We start from the raw sequence: 21,362 nt of genomic DNA, 5'->3' as shown, positions 1-21,362 counted from the left end.
AGGGTGATAAGAGCAAATGGGTAGCTGGGAAGATGGCGGCAGAGTAGGAGGACCCTAGACTCTAACAAATCATCCTAAATACCCCCAAAATTGACCTGAAGATTGGCAGAACAAACTCAACAACTAAAGGGGGAGAAGAGGCTACACTGAAGAAGGTAGGAAGTGCAAAGATATGGTTTGGGAGAGAAATGGACAGTGGCTGCTGCCATGGGGAGAGAGCCTCAGGCTCAGAGAAGGATAAGAGACCGACTAACACATAGGGGAACACGTGGGGAAAATGAATCCCCATAGCAATCAGCTTGGAAAGTGATGGGCTGAGTGTTATGACTTCTGTCAACCAGTGGGTTTAAAGCTTGGAATTGTAAAGGTTAGCAGGTTTGGCTTGGGGAGAGCCTGGAGGCATTTGCTCTCAGGAAGAAGGCAGGGCAAATAGCCCACAGACATACATCATGCAAACAGCAGAAACAACAATCTAAAGAACGCCTAGGGCACAAGGTGGGGAGATTATTTGCTCTTCTCCAAGTGTGTCCCAGAGAAGCAGTGTTTATTGAGAGACCCCCTCTGGAAACAAAGGAACTGGCAGGTGCCATTTCTCTCCCACCCCCTCAGCACAGGCACAGGGCCACTAACGGGAAGCAGCGCCTTACTTGCTTACACCAAGCCCCAACCCCTGGCACTCCAGAGGAACCACCCTCCCAGTCATGCTTGCCTCAGTACTAGGGGAGGTTGGAGAGGGGGGGGCTCCCCCGAAGACTGGCTCAACCCCTGCCAATACTTCATCTCCCAACCCTGGAGTTTTGTGAAGCCTTGGTTCTGGTGGCAGCAGCAGACCTGTCACAGGTTTCATTTCACAAGCAGACCAGAGCACACCTAATTACAACTCACAGCATTCAGGCCAGGGACCAAACACTGCCCCCCAGCAGGCAAGGAGAGCTTCTGCAGATGACTGGCCTGAAGGACAGAGCATCCAGAACATAACAACAGGGTACATGCAGCACACATTGAAGACACTCCTGGAAGCACCAGGCCCTGGGGAACAGGGGACACTACACTGCAGGGCACTACAACACTTCATCTTCATAAAGCCATTACCATCAAGAACAGGAGATGTAGCTGACTTTCCTAATACACAGAAACAGGCACAGAGACTTAGAGATCCCAAATGAAAGAACAGCATAAGGCCATAGCCAGAGATCTAAGTGAAACAGATGTAATTAACATGCCTGATGGAGAATTTAAAGCAATGGTCATAAGGACACTCACTGGATTTGACAAAAGAGTGGAAGACATCAGTGAGACCATTAACACAGAGATACTGAATAACATAGCAGGGATAAAGGCTCAATAAAGGAAATGAGAAACACACTTGATGGAATGAATAGCAGGATGGAAGAAGCAGAGGAACGAATTAATGACCCAGAAGACAAAAGTAATGGACAGTAATCAAGCTGAACAAAAGAGAGAAAAACAAAGTATGCAAAATGAGAATAGACTTAGAGATCTCAGTGATTCCATCAAATGTAATAACATTCCTATTATAGGAGTCCCAGGAGAAGAAGAGAGAGAAAAGGGGGCAGAAAATTTATTTGAAAGATAATAGCTGAAAAATTCCCTAATCTGGGGAAGGAAACAGATATCCAGATCCAAGAGGCACAGAGAACCCCCAACAAAATCAACAAAAGTAGATCCACACCCAGAAATATCGTAATCAAAATGGCAAAATGTAATGATACAGAAAAAAATTTTTAAAGCAGCCAAACAAAAGTCAGTTACACACAAGGGAAACCCCATAAGGCTATCAGCTGATTTTTCAGCAGATGGAATTACTGAATCACTATATTGTACACCTGAAACTAATAGAACACTGTATGTTAGCTACACTGGAATTAAAATAAAATAAAGTAAAATAAGCAGATGTTTGGTAATGAGATGTTTGCCCTACCATACAGATGGGTCACTCAGATAAAATTTATCTCTGTTAATAATTCTTACTCGGGGAAAGACCCCCAATTTAGATTCTTCTGCATGGTTAAGGGAGGAACAAATCTTTCTCTTGACCCCACGGGATCTCCAGTGCATTCAGCTGAAAATAATCCACATACCAAAGTGGCACATGGTGGGGCATGGGGGGTTGCAGAACAGGACGCTGTCCTGAACACCTTCACAACTAAGATATAAGTGAATGAAGATATTCATTAAGCTTTTTCTCATTACTGAAATTAAGGAAAACACATAATACATTTTGTAGAAGGTTATTTCCCAGAATGGTTTTTATAAATCTTGAATATTCTAAGATAGATTAGAAAGACAGATTTTTTTACTTGGGGAACAGTGTACCATAATAAGATTCAAGATGGGCAAAAGGAATGACTTTATCTCTAGAAAATGAGGGAAGAGTCAATGTGAAAAGTGAGGTGTGAAAAAAGAACCAAAACGCTATTTCTACCACAGACACATTCCTAGGCAGATCAATTTTAGAAGAGACATGTAGAGGTTGAGGACTTGGTAGAAATTGCCTTAAAATTGTCAATACATGTGTATCTCCTGCAAAGTCATTGTGTACCCCCAGGGGTGTATATATTCCTTTTAAAGATAGCTTTCCTAGAATATAAATGCTATGAATGCAGGAACTTGGTATAATTTTTTTTTCACTGCTTGTGTTGGATATTTTGTTTGCCTCCCTAGATACACTTTCCATCCTTCTCTGTCCCAGTGTGTACCCTGACACTGGGCTTCTTGCTTGAAATCTACTTTTTAAACTTTCTTGTCTCATTTTCCTTCTGTCTGTAAAAAACCTTCCATTTTATACAACTCTTCAGGGCTCCTATCTACTTGCTAGATGGGATCCTGCCAAATTCATGAATTCTTGAATAAAGCCAATTACATCTTCAAATTGACTCAACTGAAATGTGTTTTTTAACACAAGCAATGTACCTAGCCACAGAGTAAATCCTCAATAAGTATCTATTAAATGAAAGACAGGGGGAGGGCATAAATAATTGTTCGAAATAAAGGTGGAATCAAGGGACACAAAGTTCTCTCTCTTTTTTTACAAACATATCAAAAAGACTTAAAAAAGGAAAAAACAAAAAAAGCACAGCACTAGGTTGGAGGTAGAGAAGCAGGAGTAGGAGAGGAGATGCCTGAGTCAGAGTCCTTCCTTGACCTAGAAGGACCTTCTAATCCCAGCAGCAGGCAGTTTATTTCACTAATAATACAAGGAAATGAAGCAGGGAGGGGAATGAACACCACACGAAAAGAGTAAGCCAAGCTGGAAACAGCTAGTCATCATTTCCAAAGGGAAACACACCATAGACAGTTATGCTGATTTCTGTCCAAACTCCATGTCCCTCTATAGCCCTGGACCACCTCAACATTAGATGCATATATATCAGTAACTTATTTTTCTAACTTCAACTGCTTACAAAGTTTCTTGTTTCCTTTTGGGATGTGTTTGATTTACAGTTATTCTCAATATCCTAATGACTCTAATTGTGGGAAACTCACTTTAACTTATTCTAGTATGATCACAATTCTATTTGATACCAGACACTGACTCTGTCTTTACCTAATCCTTCCTGGAACACTGAATCCAGAGAGGTGTTAAGACCCTGACTTGAAAGTAAGACAAATATCAGGAGCCAGGACCTATGATACTTCTAGGATAGAACCACAAGTTGGCTTAGGGTCCAAATGACAATTGCTTCCCACCATCATCACCACATCTCTTGCTGGGCTCCTGTACTGGCTCCCAGGACACTCTTCATGGAAGCTGCAGCAGAATACAATGCAGTCCTTCAGAGAACAGGAAAAAGCTTGTTTGTCTACTTAAAACATCTCTGACACTAAATATGTGGGTTTTCCACATCAAGCAATTCTCTAATTCTCTATGGACACCACTAGGGGTCCAACCAGTCAATTCTGATACTAACTACCTGGAATTAGCATAGACCTCACAGGTTAAGGGCTCAGTTCCCCACTTCAAATGCCAATTGCAAGTCCCAGGTTGTAACCTATACTTCTAACCAATCAGCTATAAAATGGGAGTTCCCATGATCCCCTCCTCAAATTTGATAATTTGCTAGAATGGCAGGAAAGCACTCTACTTACAATTACTGGTTTATATAAAGGATACAACTCAGGAAAAGCCAAATGGAAGAGATGCATAGGGCAAGGTATGTAGGAAGGGGTGCAGAGCTTCCATGCCCCTCTGGGCATGCTAAACCCCCCAGCACTTCTGTGTGCTCACCAGCCTGGAAGCTCCCCAAACCCCATTATTTAGGGGTCTTATGGAGGCGCAACTGACTAAATCACTGGGCATCGGTGATTATGTCAATCTCCAACCTCCCAGGAGGTGGGGAAAACACAACCCTCTAATCACTCTCATCACATAGCTAAGTTCCTCTATTAACCAACCCCCCTTCTCCAAGAGTCACCTCATTAGCACAAACTCAGTATGGCTGAAAGGACATTTATGAATAACAAAAAATACTCTTTCATTCCTATCACTCAGAAAAGTCCAAGGGTTTTTGCTCTGTGACAAGAAGCTGGACAAAGACCACCCCCCCCCACACACACACACACGCATCTCATATCACAACATCACACAGGGGTTCTATGCAGTAATGTGGCAGGTCCAACCCCCTTCTCCCAGAAGAAGCTATGAAATTTCATGTATAACAATTTTCTCTGGACTAGGGTCTTTCTTCTTCAGCTGCCTCCCAGAACACTACTTGAGATCACTTTCCTCACCTCGGCCAGACTAACTACAGTCACTACCAACACCACCTCAGGGGCTCAACTTGGATTCTCAACAGAGCTACTCTAAGTCCCGGCTCACCCAGGAAACTCACATTCATCTGAGCACCTGAGGCTCAGCTGGACACTCAGAGCCATTTGGTATCTAGTGGGGAGTTAGGAGCAATCTGCCTTTCCACAAGCACAAGGAGGTGAACTATCTGTAAAGGATTTTAAAATAGTAAGAAAACCAACCAAAAATTAGCCTGACACAACAATGCTAAACAGTGTTAGTGATAAAATAACACTTGCACAACAATATTTGTTGGTCGAAATTCTAAACAGTTGCTACGGTTACTGTTGAGTTATAATGATATACATGTAGGCTACAAATGATCACTTTTTAAAACCAATTCACTAACAATTTTATTCTACATGAAAATTAATTTGGGGAACTATCATTTACACAGTCAAATTCAGCCACATATGCTACTTTTCACAGTTAACTCATAAGAATTTATGAACTTCCAAACTCACTTCCGGTGCTTTTTGGACTCCAACCCTTCTAGTAGAACATAGCCCTGCTTCAAAAACAGTAAACTTAAAATAAACAATCTTAGGGGTGCCTGGGCAGCTCAGCCAGTTAAGTGTCTGACTTTTGGTTTCAGCTCAGGTCATGATCTCACAGTTCATGAGATCAGGTTCCCAATCAGGGCTCCTCACTGACAGCACAGAGCCTGATTGGGATTCTCTCTCCCTCTCTCTCTGCCCCTCGAGGCCCTGCTCACACAAGCACTCTCTCTCCCTCTCTCTCTCAAAATAAATAACAAAGAACCCTTTAAACAATTTTAGTTGCACAAAATTTTCCTTTTCCAAGTTAATTTTTTAAGGTAACGCCAATCAGACACAAAAATATCTGCAAACCACCAGGATAAGTCTTGAACAACTTACAGTAAAACACCAAGGTTTAAAATTGTTCCATGGGGGCGCCTGGGTGGCGCAGTCGGTTAAGCATCCGACTTCAGCCAGGTCACGATCTCCCGGTCCGTGAGTTCAAGCCCCGCGTCAGGCTCTGGGCTGATGGCTCAGAGCCTGGAGGCTGTTTCCGATTCTGTGTCTCCCTCTCTCTCTGCCCCTCCCCCGTTCATGCTCTGTCTCTCTCTGTCCCAAAAATAAATAAACGTTGAAAAAAAAATTTTTTTTAAAATAAAATTGTTCCATGAATACCAGCCCACAAAGCTATTAACTATGCAACCACAAAATGTAAGGAAGTTGACATACAAAAAAGAATCAAATTTTTGAGGACTGCCAGAAGAGACAAGAGATGAAGGGTTTCACATCCAAAAATAATAAAGGACAATGTTTGATACTGTATATCTTCACAAAGTGGACAGTCCTTTTAAAGCCATGATCAAATAATGTCAGTTGCAGTTCATTTTCTCTTAACTTTTGCAGAAGAAAATCTTCACAAGATTTTACCAATAGAAATTTACGATGAATTTTCAATCATGGAAATCCTGAAAGCTGCAAGAATTGATCCCAAAGAAATAAGACACAGGCAGTATTGTAATTCCTGGAATTTATTGTGAAACATGATTTGTATAAATCTACGCCAATGTATCCATGTGTTTAAGACTTTTCCTAAAGGGGCACCCAGGTGGCTCAGTCAGGTAAGTGTTGGACTTCAGCTCAGGTCATGATCTCCTGTCTACTGAGTTCAAGCCCCACCTGGGGCTGCTGACAGCTCAGAGCCTGGATCCTGCTTCAGATTCTGTGCCTCCCTTTGTTTCTGCCCCTCCCCTGCTCATGCTCTGTCTCTCTCAAGAATACATTTTTTTAAACATTTTAAAAATTTAAAAAAAAAGACTTTTCCTAACTACTTGTATATCTGTTGCTTCAGACGAAAGAAACTTTTCAAAACTAAAATTAACAAGAAGTGTTCTCTGGTCACTAATGAGAAAAGAGAGAGACAAATATAAGTGTGCTGTCCACTGAACAGGAGTATGTGAAGACCAGTGTGTTGGTCTCCTAGTGCTTCTATAACAAAGTGTCACGAATTGGGCAGCTTAAAACAAATTTATTGGCTCATAATCTTGAAGGCTGGAAGTCCAAAATCAATGTAACAGTTGGGCCATGAATTCTTTTAAGGATCTAGGGAAATTCTTGTTCCATGCCCTTCTTTTAGTTTCAGGTGTTTGTCAGAAATCCTTGGCAATCCTTGGCTTGCAACTGCCCAACTGGGATCGCTGACTTCTTGGTCACGTAGCATTCTCCCTGTGCGTGTCTCTAGTCTGCACAACGCTGTCTTCACTCTGTGCCTGTCTCTGCACTTGTGTTCTATGAAGACGCCAGTCGTTTGGCTTAGATGCCCACCCTACTCCAGTATGACTTCATCTTAATTAATTGCAACTGCAATAATCCCCTTCCCAAATAAGGTCATATTCTGAGGGTGGAGGTTGGGAAGGGTTAGGGTTTAATATGTCTTTCTTGGAGGGTGGGGGAACACACAATTCAACCCACAACGAGGAGCAATTTTGACAGTGATTGCAAATTTGCAGACATTAAGGCTTAAAAACAGAACACCAGACCATTACTGCACTTTAACACAAATGCATAGGTATGTTTCCTACCTTTTAAAAAAATACACTGATGCAAGTGAAAAGTATTAACCCATTAGTTTTCCTTAGAGTGCTGTCGTTTTTTAATTGGGATCGTTACTGTGTACTTTAACAAAAGAAAATTTTCACTAGCTGCGCTTCTTTTCTGAGCATCATTGTTATTCGTTTCATTTCACCATTATAACGAAAAATAATCCTGTGGGAAGGAAAGTCACGCTTAGGGAGTCAGACACGCTGGCTCGCCAACGCTGGGGACCGGCAGGACCGCCGGCTACAGCGCCGCGACCCCGCGGGGGAAGGTGGGGGGATGGGGGGGCTTCACCTCAGATACTCACTTTCCCAGCAGGCTCCGCGGCGGAGCTTCCCGTCGCCCTAGAGGCCACAAGACGACTGACTTAGCCCAAAAGGAACGGGACGGCACGCACCGTCCCACACTAGGTGGCGCCTGGTTCCCCTGCCCGACGCTGAAAACTCGGAGCGCCTTGAGGCCCGCCCCCCTCGCCTCCTCTGGAAGGAACTAGCACCTCTTCTCCGCCCTCCCCCAGGTTGCCAACGAGGCAGGCTGTGATACTCATGCGCAAACACGTCCACCACGCACCTAGGTACAGCGCATGCGTCCTCTCAAACCCGTCTCTCCGCAGCTTCTCCCTTCGCATTTCCAGTTCCGGCCTCCCAAGGGCGGAGACAAGCTAGGAATTATGCGGCTATCGGTCGCAGCCGCCATCTCCCATGGCCGCGTATTCCGCCGACTGGGCCTTGGTCCCGAGTCCCGCATCCACCTGTTGCGGAACTTGCTTACGGGACTTGTGCGACACGAACGCATCGAGGCGCCATGGGCCCGCGTGGACGAGATGAGGGGCTACGCCGAGAAGGTGAGGGGCGGGGTCCTCTAGTCCACCGCGCGCGTCTGGCCTGAGACCCGGCTGGACTTGGGAGAGAAGTGGCATAGCCCTGGTATCCCCTTTCCAAAGGCTGGATCCCTTATTACCCTGAGTTGAGTCCACTCCTCCGGCCCCCAAATGGGCTACTGGTGAGAGCTGCGGAGTTAGGGGTGGCCTGAATTAGCGGGATGCCTTGCTAGGGGAATGAATGAGTTGTGGCCCGGCACTAAAGGAATAAGATTTGCGCCTCCTTTCTTGCTCGGGTTGAATCAGTGATGTTGTCTTCTCAGCTCATCGACTATGGGAAGCTGGGAGATACCAACGAACAAGCCATGCGCATGGCTGACTTCTGGCTCACGGTGAGTGCATCCATCCTGTCTGCCTCCCATATCTTATCCTTTGCTCCCTGTGGGGAAGGGGATTGTTAGAGGAAGGACGACTGGGCAGAATTAAGCTAAGATACTCACTTTTATGCACACATATTGTAAACTAAGTTAGAAACGTGTGCCTTAAGTTAGTTGAATGCTGTGTGAATCAACCTGCACAACTGCCTGTAACCCCTCTGTGTTAACTTTGACACTACCACTTCAAGGGGTGGGAGAGTTCAGTGTGTACATGTTTGGACCCTGCTTTAGGGAGTGCTGAAAGTTCAATATGTCACTGCAGTGGTGCCTGACTGTCCTCTCTCCCGAATAACTCTCCCCCTCTAGGAGAAAGACTTGATCCCCAAGCTGTTTCAAGTACTGGCCCCTCGGTACCAAGGTCAGAATGGGGGCTACACGAGAATGCTGCAGATCCCAAATCGGAGTAAGCAGGATCGGGCCAAGATGGCAGTGATCGAGTATAAAGGGAACTGCCTCCCACCCCTGCCCCTGCCTCGCAGAGACAGCAACCTTACACTTCTAAACCAGCTGCTTCAGGGCTTGCGGCAGGACCAGAAAGCAAGCATCCACAGCTCCCACACAGCTCAAACACCAGGGATTTAACTGGAGCCAAAGGGTGTATAGCACCCTCATCAGTGCCCATGCTCACAGTAATCTCTAAGAAACACTGGAGCTAGAGTCATTAACGGGCAGTCTTCATGGAAAAGTTTCTGGGGAACCAGAGAAATCATCTCTTTGCACAGTAGATAAAATTCATTATATGAATGTATGTATGTATGTATGTATATATATTTTTTCCTCTCCTTGGGATTTCTGGAGAAGGAGAACTATCCAAATGCTCAGTCTCCTTGGGTTAGTGAATTCACTGCTTATGTTTCTGGCTCTTCATTTGGGTTGTTTGGTTAGCACAGTTTTGTTTTTCTTAATGCCAGTTTATATGGGGCACGTATCCTATAATTCCAAACGGGCCTCCAAAGGTGATTGAGTTTTGACATCTCGCATAGAGATTGAGCCCCTAGGATTTCTTAGAGAAAGATTACTCCCTGACAGGGACCTAGAATTGAACACCTAGAATTGAACCTTCCATAATAATCTGATACTTTGGGAAACTTCAAGAAACACTACAACTATTCCTCTGTTTCTAGGCAGGATCACATATTACCCCCATGTGTTCCCCTCAGCCCTGAATAGACCTTAGAGGACAGGACCTGAGAACTCGGATGTACTACCGTCCTGGCCAGCGTCAGTGGAAGCATTCAGTAAAGGATAAGCCCCTTCCTCTTGGAGTTGGGGGTGGGGGAATAAAGGAGATGGTTGAAGTAAGAGAAGGATTAGGAAGTTAAATGTGCTGGGAATTTCCTGGAAGCTTTTATTGTTGTCAAATCTGGGCTTCTCTGGGAATTCAGAAAAGGGAAATCCGGCTTCCGAATGGCCACGGCATAGGAGAAGTGGGAAGCTCCTTTATATCCACTAATTATTGTGAACCCAGACTTAGCCCAGCCAGGCTCCCCATTCCTCAGGCTCAAAGGTTTGACCAGGGTAGTAGTCATGGGAAGACTTGTAACTATCATTCCTGCCTGAACACTTGACAGCAAGGCCTGACAATTCCTGTTTCTCTAGCACAGTGAAAAGAAGAAATTTCATCTTAGGCTGGACCCTCAGAGTGTAATTGGCTTGCTGAACCTAACCATTGTCAGAAAATAAGGTGAGGGTCGAGGGGGTCACTGATCTAGTGACAGAGCTCTAGGCTATGTCACTGCAGCCGCTCTAGGCTTAAAATTCATCTGCTCCCAACAGGGTTCTTCCATCTCTTTCCCTCTAATTTGTCCTTCACACTATTGCCAGAAAGCTCTTTCTGACATGTTTTTAGTGGCATATCATAGATACACAAAGCATTTTTTCAATAAACCTACAATTCTGAAGGCTTCCCCCAAATTCACCCCCTTCCTATCCTCTTGGCATGAACATTCACCTCACCTAGATATCTTGGAGTAATCCCCAACTCCTAGAGAAAGTACTTTCTTTAGAATTAAAACCGCATCTGTTAAGTATTATCACAGGTGGGTTATGGCTGGGCTCTACTAGCTTTTCCTCTCAGTCCCCAGAAACAGACCTCCCCTTGGGGCTTTCAACAGTTCCTGAGCATCTAAGCATCTGCTACTATCCAGCATCATTTTAGTCCCTAGGGATACAATCTTGATCAACTGTTTGGTATATGTCAGGCCCTAGGCTAGGTACTAAGGATATAGAGGTGAGAAGAAACAACCTTTGCTGTCAAGGAACTCACAATCTGAAGTGCCACTTCTGCTGCCACGATGGCCTCAGGGACGGTGCATCTTTAATATTTTGGCCCATAAAAGAATACATGAGACCTAGAACACTTACTAAAGGCTCAGGGATAACACAAGGGAAATAAACAACAACACATCTGTTTTCTAATCTGGCCTGTAAATAACTTTTTTCACCTCGGTGGAATATGCCCTCAAAATCCATCTAAGTACCTCTTTAATAAAATCCAAACCCTCAAGAGAGGGGCCCAGATAAACTGGAGTTCCCTCTTTACTTTCACAGGTTCTCTGTCTTGGGCCCCAGTTCTTTATGGCAAGATTGACAGCTATGCCCACTTCTTTCAAAAAATGACAAGTGTACTCCAGCTTCACCAAACCAGTGACGTAATGTAGTACAGCCCAGTATCCAAAGGAGACACTACAAAAGCCAGGCACTGCTTACTTACACATATTCTATAGTCAAATGAACAAGTCTTGTTGCTTTTATTTCCATAATGTTTCTAAAATCTGCAGTCATCTCTCCCTAGTCTGAAATCTAAGACATCTCTATCTCGGATTACTGCAAAAGCCTCCTTCCTAACTTGCCTCCCTCCACACTGCAGATGAAGTAAGAGAAATGTGATGTTTTAATTCTCTGATGATCTACAGTGCCTCCTCCTTTCCTATGGGGAAAGAATCCAGGTTCCTTACCATGGTCCCCTTGGTGACCAGGCATCTGTTCACTGCTCCGTTTCCCTTCCTTGCCTCCAATTTTATGTTCAGGAAGCATGGAAGTCCTTATTTTGACTTTCCCTGTGCAGAGCTCCCCTTATTACCTTTTGTTCATGCGGTCTCTACCACCCAGAGAACTCTCCCCCTTTTACCTGCCTAACTTGTACATGGACTTTTGGCATTGGGGTGGCTCCTCTGACCATCCCCACACCTAAGTTCCTTGCTTTGTGAACCTAGGTGTTGCTACAATATTTCTGTAATGCCCTGAATTTACCACGTTGCACTCTAGTTCCCTACAGCTACAGCAGTTGGTTCCCAAACATTCATTAGTCAAAGGTAGTCCTAGTATTTCCATTCCCTTGCTGTTAATGGGCTCAGCGATGGACAGGCCTAAACTAATTTGAAGCAGTAAGAATCCGGTCTCTACTGTGCTTGATAAGAATAAGGTAGCATGTTATTGTGAGTGCCATAACTGGCTTTAGTCTGAAGATAACACGGAATGGTAGGTCAGAACAACTAAAAGAAACTATATAGTAATAATCTTTCGTGATTCTTCCCACTTGCCCTGGGTTTTCTGTTAATTGCTACCAAAACTAATCTGATATATTGATTTGTACCACTGAGCCTTTAGTGTTTCTCAAAAATGCTTTACTATGACCCACAGAGCAAAAAATATTTTACATCAGAGTACTATTCACATATATGTAATTGACGCAAAAGCATCACAAAATATTATTTACCTTCACAAATATGATGCACACTGATATTGTCAACTCTTTTCTTGTTACTTTTTTAAAATGCTGGTGCCAGTTCACTAAAATAACTTTTACAACTAACGGTTTATAACCTGTGTTTTGAAAAACACTGATCTGAACCAATATTACAGTGACTCACCATTGCCTTTGCTGGATAAAATCCAGACTTCTTTCGTGACACAAAGGCATTCGATGGCCTGGCCCAGCCGCCTCTCAGCCTCTTCTACCACTATTTGCTATCCTTCCTAGGAAATTACTTCTCTGAATATATCATACCTTTGTGCACGAGGCTTCTACTATAGCTTGCCTCCTTTCACGTTACTTCTTACTAATCATGTGATTCTCTCCTCAGAAGTCACTTTTTTGAGGCTACCCCCAAACTTCACACAACCCTCCAAACAGAACTAGGTTCCTCCTTGTGTGCAGTTACAGTCTTCTGGGCATATGCGTATCAAAGTGCCTGTCTGCTTCACTGACTCCACTCAGCGGAGCTCCCAAAGCCGGGAACTAGGACTCAAATCTGCTGGATAACTCTTCCTACCATAGGACCTGATTCATAATATCCTTATTAAGTGAGGAGGAGTGAGCCATATGTTATCCATGACATTCAACTCGATAGCTGAGCTTGACAAAACCAATAAACATGGTACTCTGCAGGCACAGTGCTAAGCTACACTGCTGGAAATACCAAGACTAAAGAAATGGGGTCCTTCCTCTCCAGGGATTTACATGCTCATAATAACTGTCAAGAGTGTGTGTGTCTTGCACGCGTGCTCACTCTCTTGCTCTCTCGCTCTCTGTCTCTCTCAAAATAAATAAACATTAAAGAAAAAAAAGAATGTGTTTAATTCATTTCCCACACATTTCATATTCCAACTTCCTGAAATATTTCTAACCAACCTAGGCAGAAGACACCTATACTTTTCCCAAGTTTTAACCAGAAGCTGAAATGATGTCTCTTGTGACTTATTCACTGAATTCCCCCAAGCAAAACTGGACATATTCCCGGTATTTCCAGTAGTCCAGTTTCATGTTGCACATCCTTCATTATAGCAATGACACAATTACATTGTTCAGCACCCATCACTAGACTGCAAACTCCTTGGGGGTAGAGGGACACATCTAATTTACTATCATGCCACCCAACAGAGAACATGGACAAAGTGGGCATCTATAAACATCTATTGACCGAATCAGTGCATTGTGCTAAGTTTGTCAGCCTAGGTCTGCATTTTGGTTGGGCTCAGTAATTCCTCCCTTCCCTGGTTTCCTCCCATTTCATCTGCAAAAGAACTTCCTGCAAAGCTGATTGCCTATTGTTCACTGCAGGGTAATGTTTGTACCCTTAGGCTTTCCTCTCCCTGCCCTTAAATGCATGGGCATATTATAGCTCTCCTCTGACCCTGGGACTTGAATTTGGTAGTTAAATTTCAGATGCCCTAATAATAGAAATGGTCTGTGTGTTAGATTTCAAGGGAAAAAGTTTAAACTTTTCTGACATTTTAAATTCTGTTCCATAATACATGTTTAGTATAAAAACTGGTTTTCCTCTTACAAATTAAATATTGTAAATTAGACACACAAGTTTCCTGTCAAAATTGATGCTATAGGAAGGTGAGCCTGTTTACACTGTGGCTTCACATGTACCCTGACACACTACTGTGTAGCCCAGCACAAGAAGCACAACGTTGGAGTTTTACTGCTGTTCACTTTCAAGGAGATGAAAATACAAAAAAAAAAAAAAACAATGTTCCTAGAGATATCACTGAAAATTTTCTGCCATTGTTCTGACTTAATTTGTAATTGCTTTTGCTTAAAATGATCTCAGAATCTTTCTTACAAGTATTTTTTTCTTTTGTCCCAGAAGGAAAAATGGTTTCATTTTTGTATGTGCTGAGTTTGAGATGCCTGAGAGCATCTGGAGCTTAGGAAAGAGTTCTTCACTGCGAGAACATTTTGGGAGTCGTTGGCAATTAAAGCTAAGGAAATGGATGGGGTGACTCAGTGTATATATAGAAGGAAAGGAGGCTGAGATCAGACATTATGGGACAGACAGGATATAGAAGCTATGAAGAAGACTGAGAAATTGCCTTTAAGATAGGCAAGAGAACCTACAAAATTCACAATTTCTAGTACAATGCACATAGGCGCTCAAAAAAATAATTATCAAATCTATTTAGCAAGCGTATTCCTTCTACATTCAAAGCACTATGGAAATACAGAAAATACAGAGACCCAGCTGGCCATTTGGAGGGAGAAGATCATATAGTAAGACAGATACTATGAAAGTGGTGCACACAGGCATACTGAGTACCAAGAAAGAAGGTGAGCGTGGAATTTTTCAGAGGAAACAATACAAGGGCTAAATCCTAAAGAATGAATAGGTATTCATTAAGCATGGGGGAAAGAAGTCAGCTTGGAGGACATTACAGGCAGCAAGATCTGCAGGTATAAATGCACTGAATTATGAAACAGCATGGAGTGGTTGAGAAATTCCAAGTAAGTAATTTGGTACAGCTGGGATTTAGTATTTGAGGAAGAAGTGGAGGAAATGAAGCAGGAAAGCCAAGCAAGATCAGGTTACAAAGGGCCCTGTAAGACATGATAAAGTGCTTAGTTTTTATACTGAAGACCAGGGAAAGCCACTGAAGGATTTTTAAATGGGGAGAAAAGGGATCAGATTTACATTTCAGAAAGATTATTCGTGCATGGGTCAGAGGGGCAAGACTAGAAGCAAGGAAACCAAATAGGAGGCTAGTTGATGAATCCAGAGGGAGTTGGTAGAAGACTAGATGAGGCCAGAGGCAGGGGAGATGGAGAGAAGCTGACCAGACAGCTACAGAGGAGACAAGAGACTAGACATTGTATGTAGTTACATGAGGGAGAGGAAGAACACAAGAGTCGAGGATGACACCAGGTTTCTACCTGGGCAGTTGGGTGGAGTAATTACATTCACAGAGAACAAGGATAGCAGAGGAAAAGCAGATTTGAGATCACTGTGCTGAACTTTGTTGTAGGCATATTTGTGTTAAGGAGCTGTCTCGTGAACAGTTATTCTGGAGGTCAGAGGATATGCATAAGCTAACAATACAGATGTGAGAGTCACACACACAGGGGAGTTGAAGCAATTATACTAGATGACATTTCCTACTCAAAAAATACACAGTAAGAGAAAAAGAAGGCCTAGGAGATAGCAACATTCAAAGGCCAGACAGAGAGAAAGAAACTCCCTGAGGATGAAAAGAAGGACCACAACTAGAACATTGGTGTGTCAAAATCCAGAGAAAGAGGGTGTCAAAAATATCCATCTGTGTCTATCTCCCTCAATAGATTGAGTTCTTGGGGGCAGACACTAGATAATTTTGTATTCTCAGAACCTAATGTTGGCCAGGCTCCAGAGTAGTGGATTAGTGAGTATCTTTAGCCATTGAACTTGGAAATGAGGATGTTCACTGCTGACCTCTGATAGAGCAGTCTCTTGAGAGAGGCAAAATCAATAATCCTAAAGACAATTTGAGAAGTATGACAACGGGGGGGGGGGGGGGGGGGGGAGAAGGGGCACCTGGATGGCTCATGGCTCAGTCAGTTAAGTGTCAAACTCTTGATTTCAACTCAGGTCATGACCTCATGGTTTATGAGTTTGAGCCCCACATCGGGCTCTGTACTGACAGTGTGGAGGCTGCTTGGAATGCTCTCTCTCACCATCGCTCTCTGTCCCTCCCCCACTCATTCTCTCTCTCTCTCTCTCTCTCTCTGTCTCTCTCTCTTTCAAAATAAATAAACTGTAAGAAAAAAAAAAAAGAAAAGGGAAAACAGGGTAGAGATATACCAGCAACTTGAGAGGAAAGCAGATTTTAAAAATAAATTTTGAAGGTTAATGTATTCACTTTTGTTGTGGTCTGAATGTTTGTGTCCTCCCAAAATTCATATGTTGAAATCCTAATGCCTGATATGGCAGTATTAGGGGATGGAGCCTTTGAGATGTGCTTAGGTTATGGTGAAGCCCTCATGAATGAGATTAGTGTTCTTATGAAGAAGACCCACAGAGATTCCTTGCCCCTTCCACCATGTGAGATAACAATGAGAAACCACTGGCTATGAACCAGGAAGAGGGTCCTTCACCAGAACTTGACTGTGCTAGCACCTTGGCCTTGGACTTCCCAGCTTCCAGAACTGTGAAAAATAAATTTCTGTTGTTTATAAACTATCCAGTCTGTGGTATTTTATTTTTGGAGCCTGTAAAGACTAAGACAATTTTATGATAAGTACCTTTGCCAAGCCTTAGTTATGGTGACACTTAAGGATATATATAAATTGAGAGAAAAGTAAAAAATCTTGGGTTGAGGGCAAAGCGGGAGGAGGAGAGCTGTCCTATTCCCCATTGTGGCTTTATGGAACCCCATTGGTTCCTCTGCCTTTATTGAACGTTCTTTCTCTTTTTGGACTCGAAGCACTGGTTATACCACCTTCTCCTGATGGTCTTCTGATGGTCTTGGCCTAAGCTGCTGAGGCATGCCTAGAGCACCTGCTGACCCAACAACTTACAGGAAGTCAGTTGGCAAAGCTTGCAGTTTGACATGTCTGCCTTTGATGAAAAATCATGTTAGTACAAATGAGGGGCGCCTGGGTGGCTCAGTTGGTTAAGCGTCCTACTTCGGCTCAGGTCATGATCTCCCAGTTCATGGGTTCGAGCCCTGTGTCAGGCTCTGTGCTGACAGCTCAGAGACTGGAGCCTGCTTCGGATTCTGTGTCTCCCTCTCTCTCTGCTCCTCCTCAACTCATGCCCTGTCTCTCCCTCTCAAAAATAAATAAACATTAAAAGTATTTTTTTTTAAATGAATGGTTAAGTCCAGTCAGAGATGTAACTAACACAATGGGCTACAGCAGACAGACAGAGAATAGAATATCATGAATTCAAAATATGACTCAGAGGTCAACATGGAACTAGCAGAGATAGAAGTAAAACAGAAAGGTCAAAGGCATCTCTGGAGGAGTTTTACAAACACTGAGAATCAGCTCCCCCCTCTACCCTTTTTATAACAGGCTGTGTCATTCATGCCGGGCTGATTGGGGATAAAGATAGGGGAACATAGCTTCTGATCACTCACACATTCAGTAAAGTCTTAGGTCCAGAGTCTTGCTCAGCATCCCAAGACCTACTACCATTCTATCAATGCGGATGCTCCATCCAAGACCCCACAGCTCTTTATTGTTCTTTCCTGAAACGCATTCATCCACCCCAGTCTCTTTAGCAGGACTCTGACCTTTCATGACCAGATCTACTTCACCCCTGATACTTTATCCTCCAGAAGCTCATTCTCTACATCCAGCTTCTTGCCTCTGGTTCTCTCATCCCCTTGCACACATACCAAACTTTCAACTTCTTGTAAATCTAGTTGTTTGAACTCTCTCTCCCTTTGTGTACCAGGCCTTTCTTCCTTTTCAACACAGCCTGGATGTCATGATCCAATACTTCATCTGTTCTCATGGCAGTTCCTATTCAATCCCATGCCTTTCTCTCCCACCTACCTACTAATCCCAGATTCCTCTTCTCTTGTGCCCTCATCACTGAGAGCTCTTAGGAAAAAATATTATACGACCATTGGAACTGGAATCAATAGAGCTGGACCCTGAGCACAACTCAACAAACCTGGATTGCTCAATCCTGTCATCTCTGTGACTCCTGCACACTTTCTCTGCTTTTCTTAAACTCTTTGATTCACCTTCATCTCTTACTTAACCTCACCTCATACGTTAAAAAAAAAAAAATGGAGACTGTAGGCATCATCTTCTCAATTTCCTATTCTCCTGACCCTTATCTGCATCCAGGAACTAGGCAATTAGTTGAAAATCTATTACTGAAGACAATTCATCCAATGACCATGCTACTCAAAAGTCACTCAGCAATTTTTTCAAATTTATCAAACTTGCAGTTTGACACCAAAATCCAATCTGATAAAATTATCAAGTCACCAAAAATGTTTCTGTCAATAACTTATCAAATTTATAGAAATTGTGTTACATGGAAAGGTTTAATAGCTTTGTGTCACAGTTTCAATTCATTTCAGTTTGACTTACTTTACTTTTAGTTTTAGTTTTATCAGTCTTTTCATTAGATCTGTTGTGTACCAGATTTCAGTCAAACTCTGTTGAATGTCACTTTTGTGTGGTGCTCATATCAGACACTTAGAGTTCAGATGCCTAAAATAAATAGATAATACTCACTTGATCAAGCTGATAAGTCAATCTATGAATTAAGAACAGCTAAAAACAGCACTTTCTAATTCATTCTGTGAGGCAAGTATTACCCTATACTAAAACAAGAAAAACACCTCACAAGAACACCCTCTCTCTCTCTCTCTCTCTCTCTCTCTCTCTCTCTCTCTCTCTCTCTCTGTCACACACACACACACACACACACACACACACACACACACACACCAATATCACTTAAGAATTTAGATGCAAAATTCCTCCGCAAAATACTAGCAAACTGTATCCAACAACATAGAAACAATTATATGCTCTTAACAAGTGGTGTTTATCCCAAGAATATAAGGTTGGTTTACCATTCTAAAAGCAAGTAATGTAATACAACATATCATGTCAATAGAATAAAAAACAAAACCACATGGTTATCTAAGTAGACACACAAAAAGCATTATACAAACTCTGACACATTTTCATTATGAAACATTCAATAAACTAGGAAAAAAGAGAGTTTTCTCAACATAAAAAAGGACATGTATGAAAAACGCACAGCTTACATCATACTTAATATTAAGAGTGGGTATTTTGTCTCTAAAACCAGTAACAGGACAAGAATGTCTATTCCTACTACTTCTATGCAATCGATGTAAGCAAGTAGGAATTGATGTAAGCAGAGAGAAGAAAACTCTAAGAGAGAATTGAAAGGAAATGCCAGAAATTTAAAACATGGTAATGGAAATGAAGAATGCCTTTGATGGACTTATCAGTAGACTGGACACAGCCAAGGGAAGAATCAATAAGCTTGAAGGTACATTTAATACAAACTTCCCAAGCTGAAAAGCAAAGAGAAAAAAGCAGGGGGCGGGGGGGCAGGGAAGAATAGAATATTCAAGAACCATGGGACAATAAAACAAATACCAAAAACTGGAACAATAAGAAAGTATATATAATAGGGGTACCTGGATGGCTCAGTTGGTTAAGCGTCAGACTTCAGCTCAGGTCATGATCTCATGGTCTGTGAGTTGAAGCCTTTTCTTGGGCTCTGTGTTGACAGCTCAGAGCCTGGACTCAACTTTGGATTCTGCATCTCACTCTCTCTGCCCCTTTTCCACTCATGCTCTCTCCTCCTCTCCCAAAACTAAATAAACATTTTAAAAAGTATATATAATGGGTATACCAGAGAAAAAGAAAAAGAAAAAAAGAACAGAGGAAATATTTGAAGTAATAATGGCTGAGAACTTTCTGGAATTAATGGCAGACACCAAACCACCAGATCCAGAAAGCTCAGAGAACACCAAGTCTGATAAATACTGGGGAAAAAATTTACACCTAAGTGTAGAAAATTACAGAATATTCAAACTACAGAAAATATTCAAACCACAGAAAATTAAAGACAAGAGGAAATCTTGAAAGAATCCACAGAAGAAGATATACAAATAGCCAATAAGCATATAAAAAGATGCTGAGGGGTGCCCAGGTGGCTCAGTCCCTTAAGCATCTGACTCTTGATTTTGTCTCAGGTCATGATCTCACAGATCATGAGTTCGAGCCCCACGTGGGGCTCTGTACTGACAGAGCAGAGCCTGCTTAGGATTCTCTGTCTCCCTCTCTCTCTGCCCCTCCCCTGCTTGCTCTCTTTCTCCCTCTGCCTCTCTTTCTCTCTCTCTCTCTCTCTTTTTCTCTCTCTCTCTCTCTCTCACACACACACACACACAAAAATATATAAATAAATATTTTTTTAAAAAAGATGTTAAACATTAGTCATTAGAGAAGGGCAAATCAAAACCACAGTGAGATACCACTCCACACCCAATAGGATGATTATAATAAAAAAAGATGAATAATAAGTGTCGGAGAGGATGTAGAGAAATTAGAACCTTCATACACTCCTAGAAGAAATGTAAAATGGTGCAGCTTCTGTAGAAAAGTTTGGCAACATTTTCTCAAATATTTCCTCAAAATGTGAACCACGGTTTACAATATGTGACATACCAGCATATCATTCCTAGTTATATACCCGAAGGAACTAAAAAGATATGTACACACTAAAACTTGTATATAAATGTTCATAGTATTATTCCTAATAGCCAAAACGTGAGAAAAAATCCAAATGTCTATCAACTGATGAATGAATAAACAAAATGTGATCTATCCATCTGGTGGGATATTAGTCAGTCATAAAAGGGAATGAAGTACTGATACATGCTAAGACATGGATGAACAGGGGCACCTGGATGGCTCAGTGGGTTAAGTGTCAGACTCTTGATTTTGGCTCCGGTCATGATCTCATGGTTCGTGAAATCAAACCCCTCATCAAGCTCTGTGCTAACAGTGTGAAGCCTGCTTATGATTCTCTCCCCCTCTCTCTGCCCCTATCCCTCTCAAAATAAATAAATAAACATTTAAAAGATTGTAAAGTAAAACATGGATGAACCTTGAAAAGATGCTAAGTGAAAGAGGCCAAGTCCTTGCCCGGCTAGCTCAGTCGGTAGAGCATAAGACTCTTAAGCGAAAGAAGCCAAACACAAAAGACTACATACTGTATAGTTCCACTTATATGAACTATGCAGAAAAGGCAAACCCACAGATACAGAAAATAAATTATTGGTTGCAAGGGGCTGAGGGGAGGAAAGAATGGGGAGTAATTGCTAGAGGGTATAGGGTTTCGTTTGGTTCAATGAAAATACTCTGGAATATATGGTGATGGATACACAACTCTGAATACACTAAAAACCACTGTGAATTGTACACTTCATAAAGATGAATTTCAGGGTATATA

The 21,362-nt window shown here is 42.4% G+C and overlaps 1 protein-coding gene and 1 long non-coding RNA gene across 3 annotated transcripts in view; one reads left to right on the top strand and one right to left on the bottom strand.

The window, feature by feature from the left end:
* LOC111556618 overlaps positions 1–7,806 on the bottom strand; it is a 46,790-nt gene extending 38,984 nt beyond the window's left edge. Inside the window, exon 1 of one of the 2 annotated variants that reach the window (XR_006586345.1) lies at positions 7,691–7,806. This is a non-coding gene — a long non-coding RNA (uncharacterized LOC111556618). Of the gene's footprint in view, positions 1–5,688; positions 5,844–7,690 lie in introns of those variants that run through there. The other variant, XR_006586346.1, reaches the window with a different exon arrangement.
* Positions 7,807–7,944: 138 nt separating this feature from the next.
* On the top strand, positions 7,945–9,388 carry MRPL17 (mitochondrial ribosomal protein L17). The gene is made up of 3 exons (XM_003992941.6): positions 7,945–8,227; positions 8,527–8,595; positions 8,947–9,388. Exons 1-3 carry the CDS (start codon positions 7,967–7,969, stop codon positions 9,220–9,222), a joined length of 606 nt encoding a protein of 201 aa, XP_003992990.2. The 5' UTR covers positions 7,945–7,966; the 3' UTR covers positions 9,223–9,388.
* The last annotated feature ends 11,974 nt before the right edge of the window (positions 9,389–21,362 follow it).

The sequence above is a fragment of the Felis catus genome, chromosome D1, assembly GCF_018350175.1.
Source record: "Felis catus isolate Fca126 chromosome D1, F.catus_Fca126_mat1.0, whole genome shotgun sequence".
In the NCBI taxonomy this organism is placed as follows: Eukaryota; Metazoa; Chordata; class Mammalia; order Carnivora; family Felidae; genus Felis; species Felis catus.
Note: the sequence above shows the minus strand (reverse complement) of the source record. Positions and strands in the feature narration are given on the sequence as shown.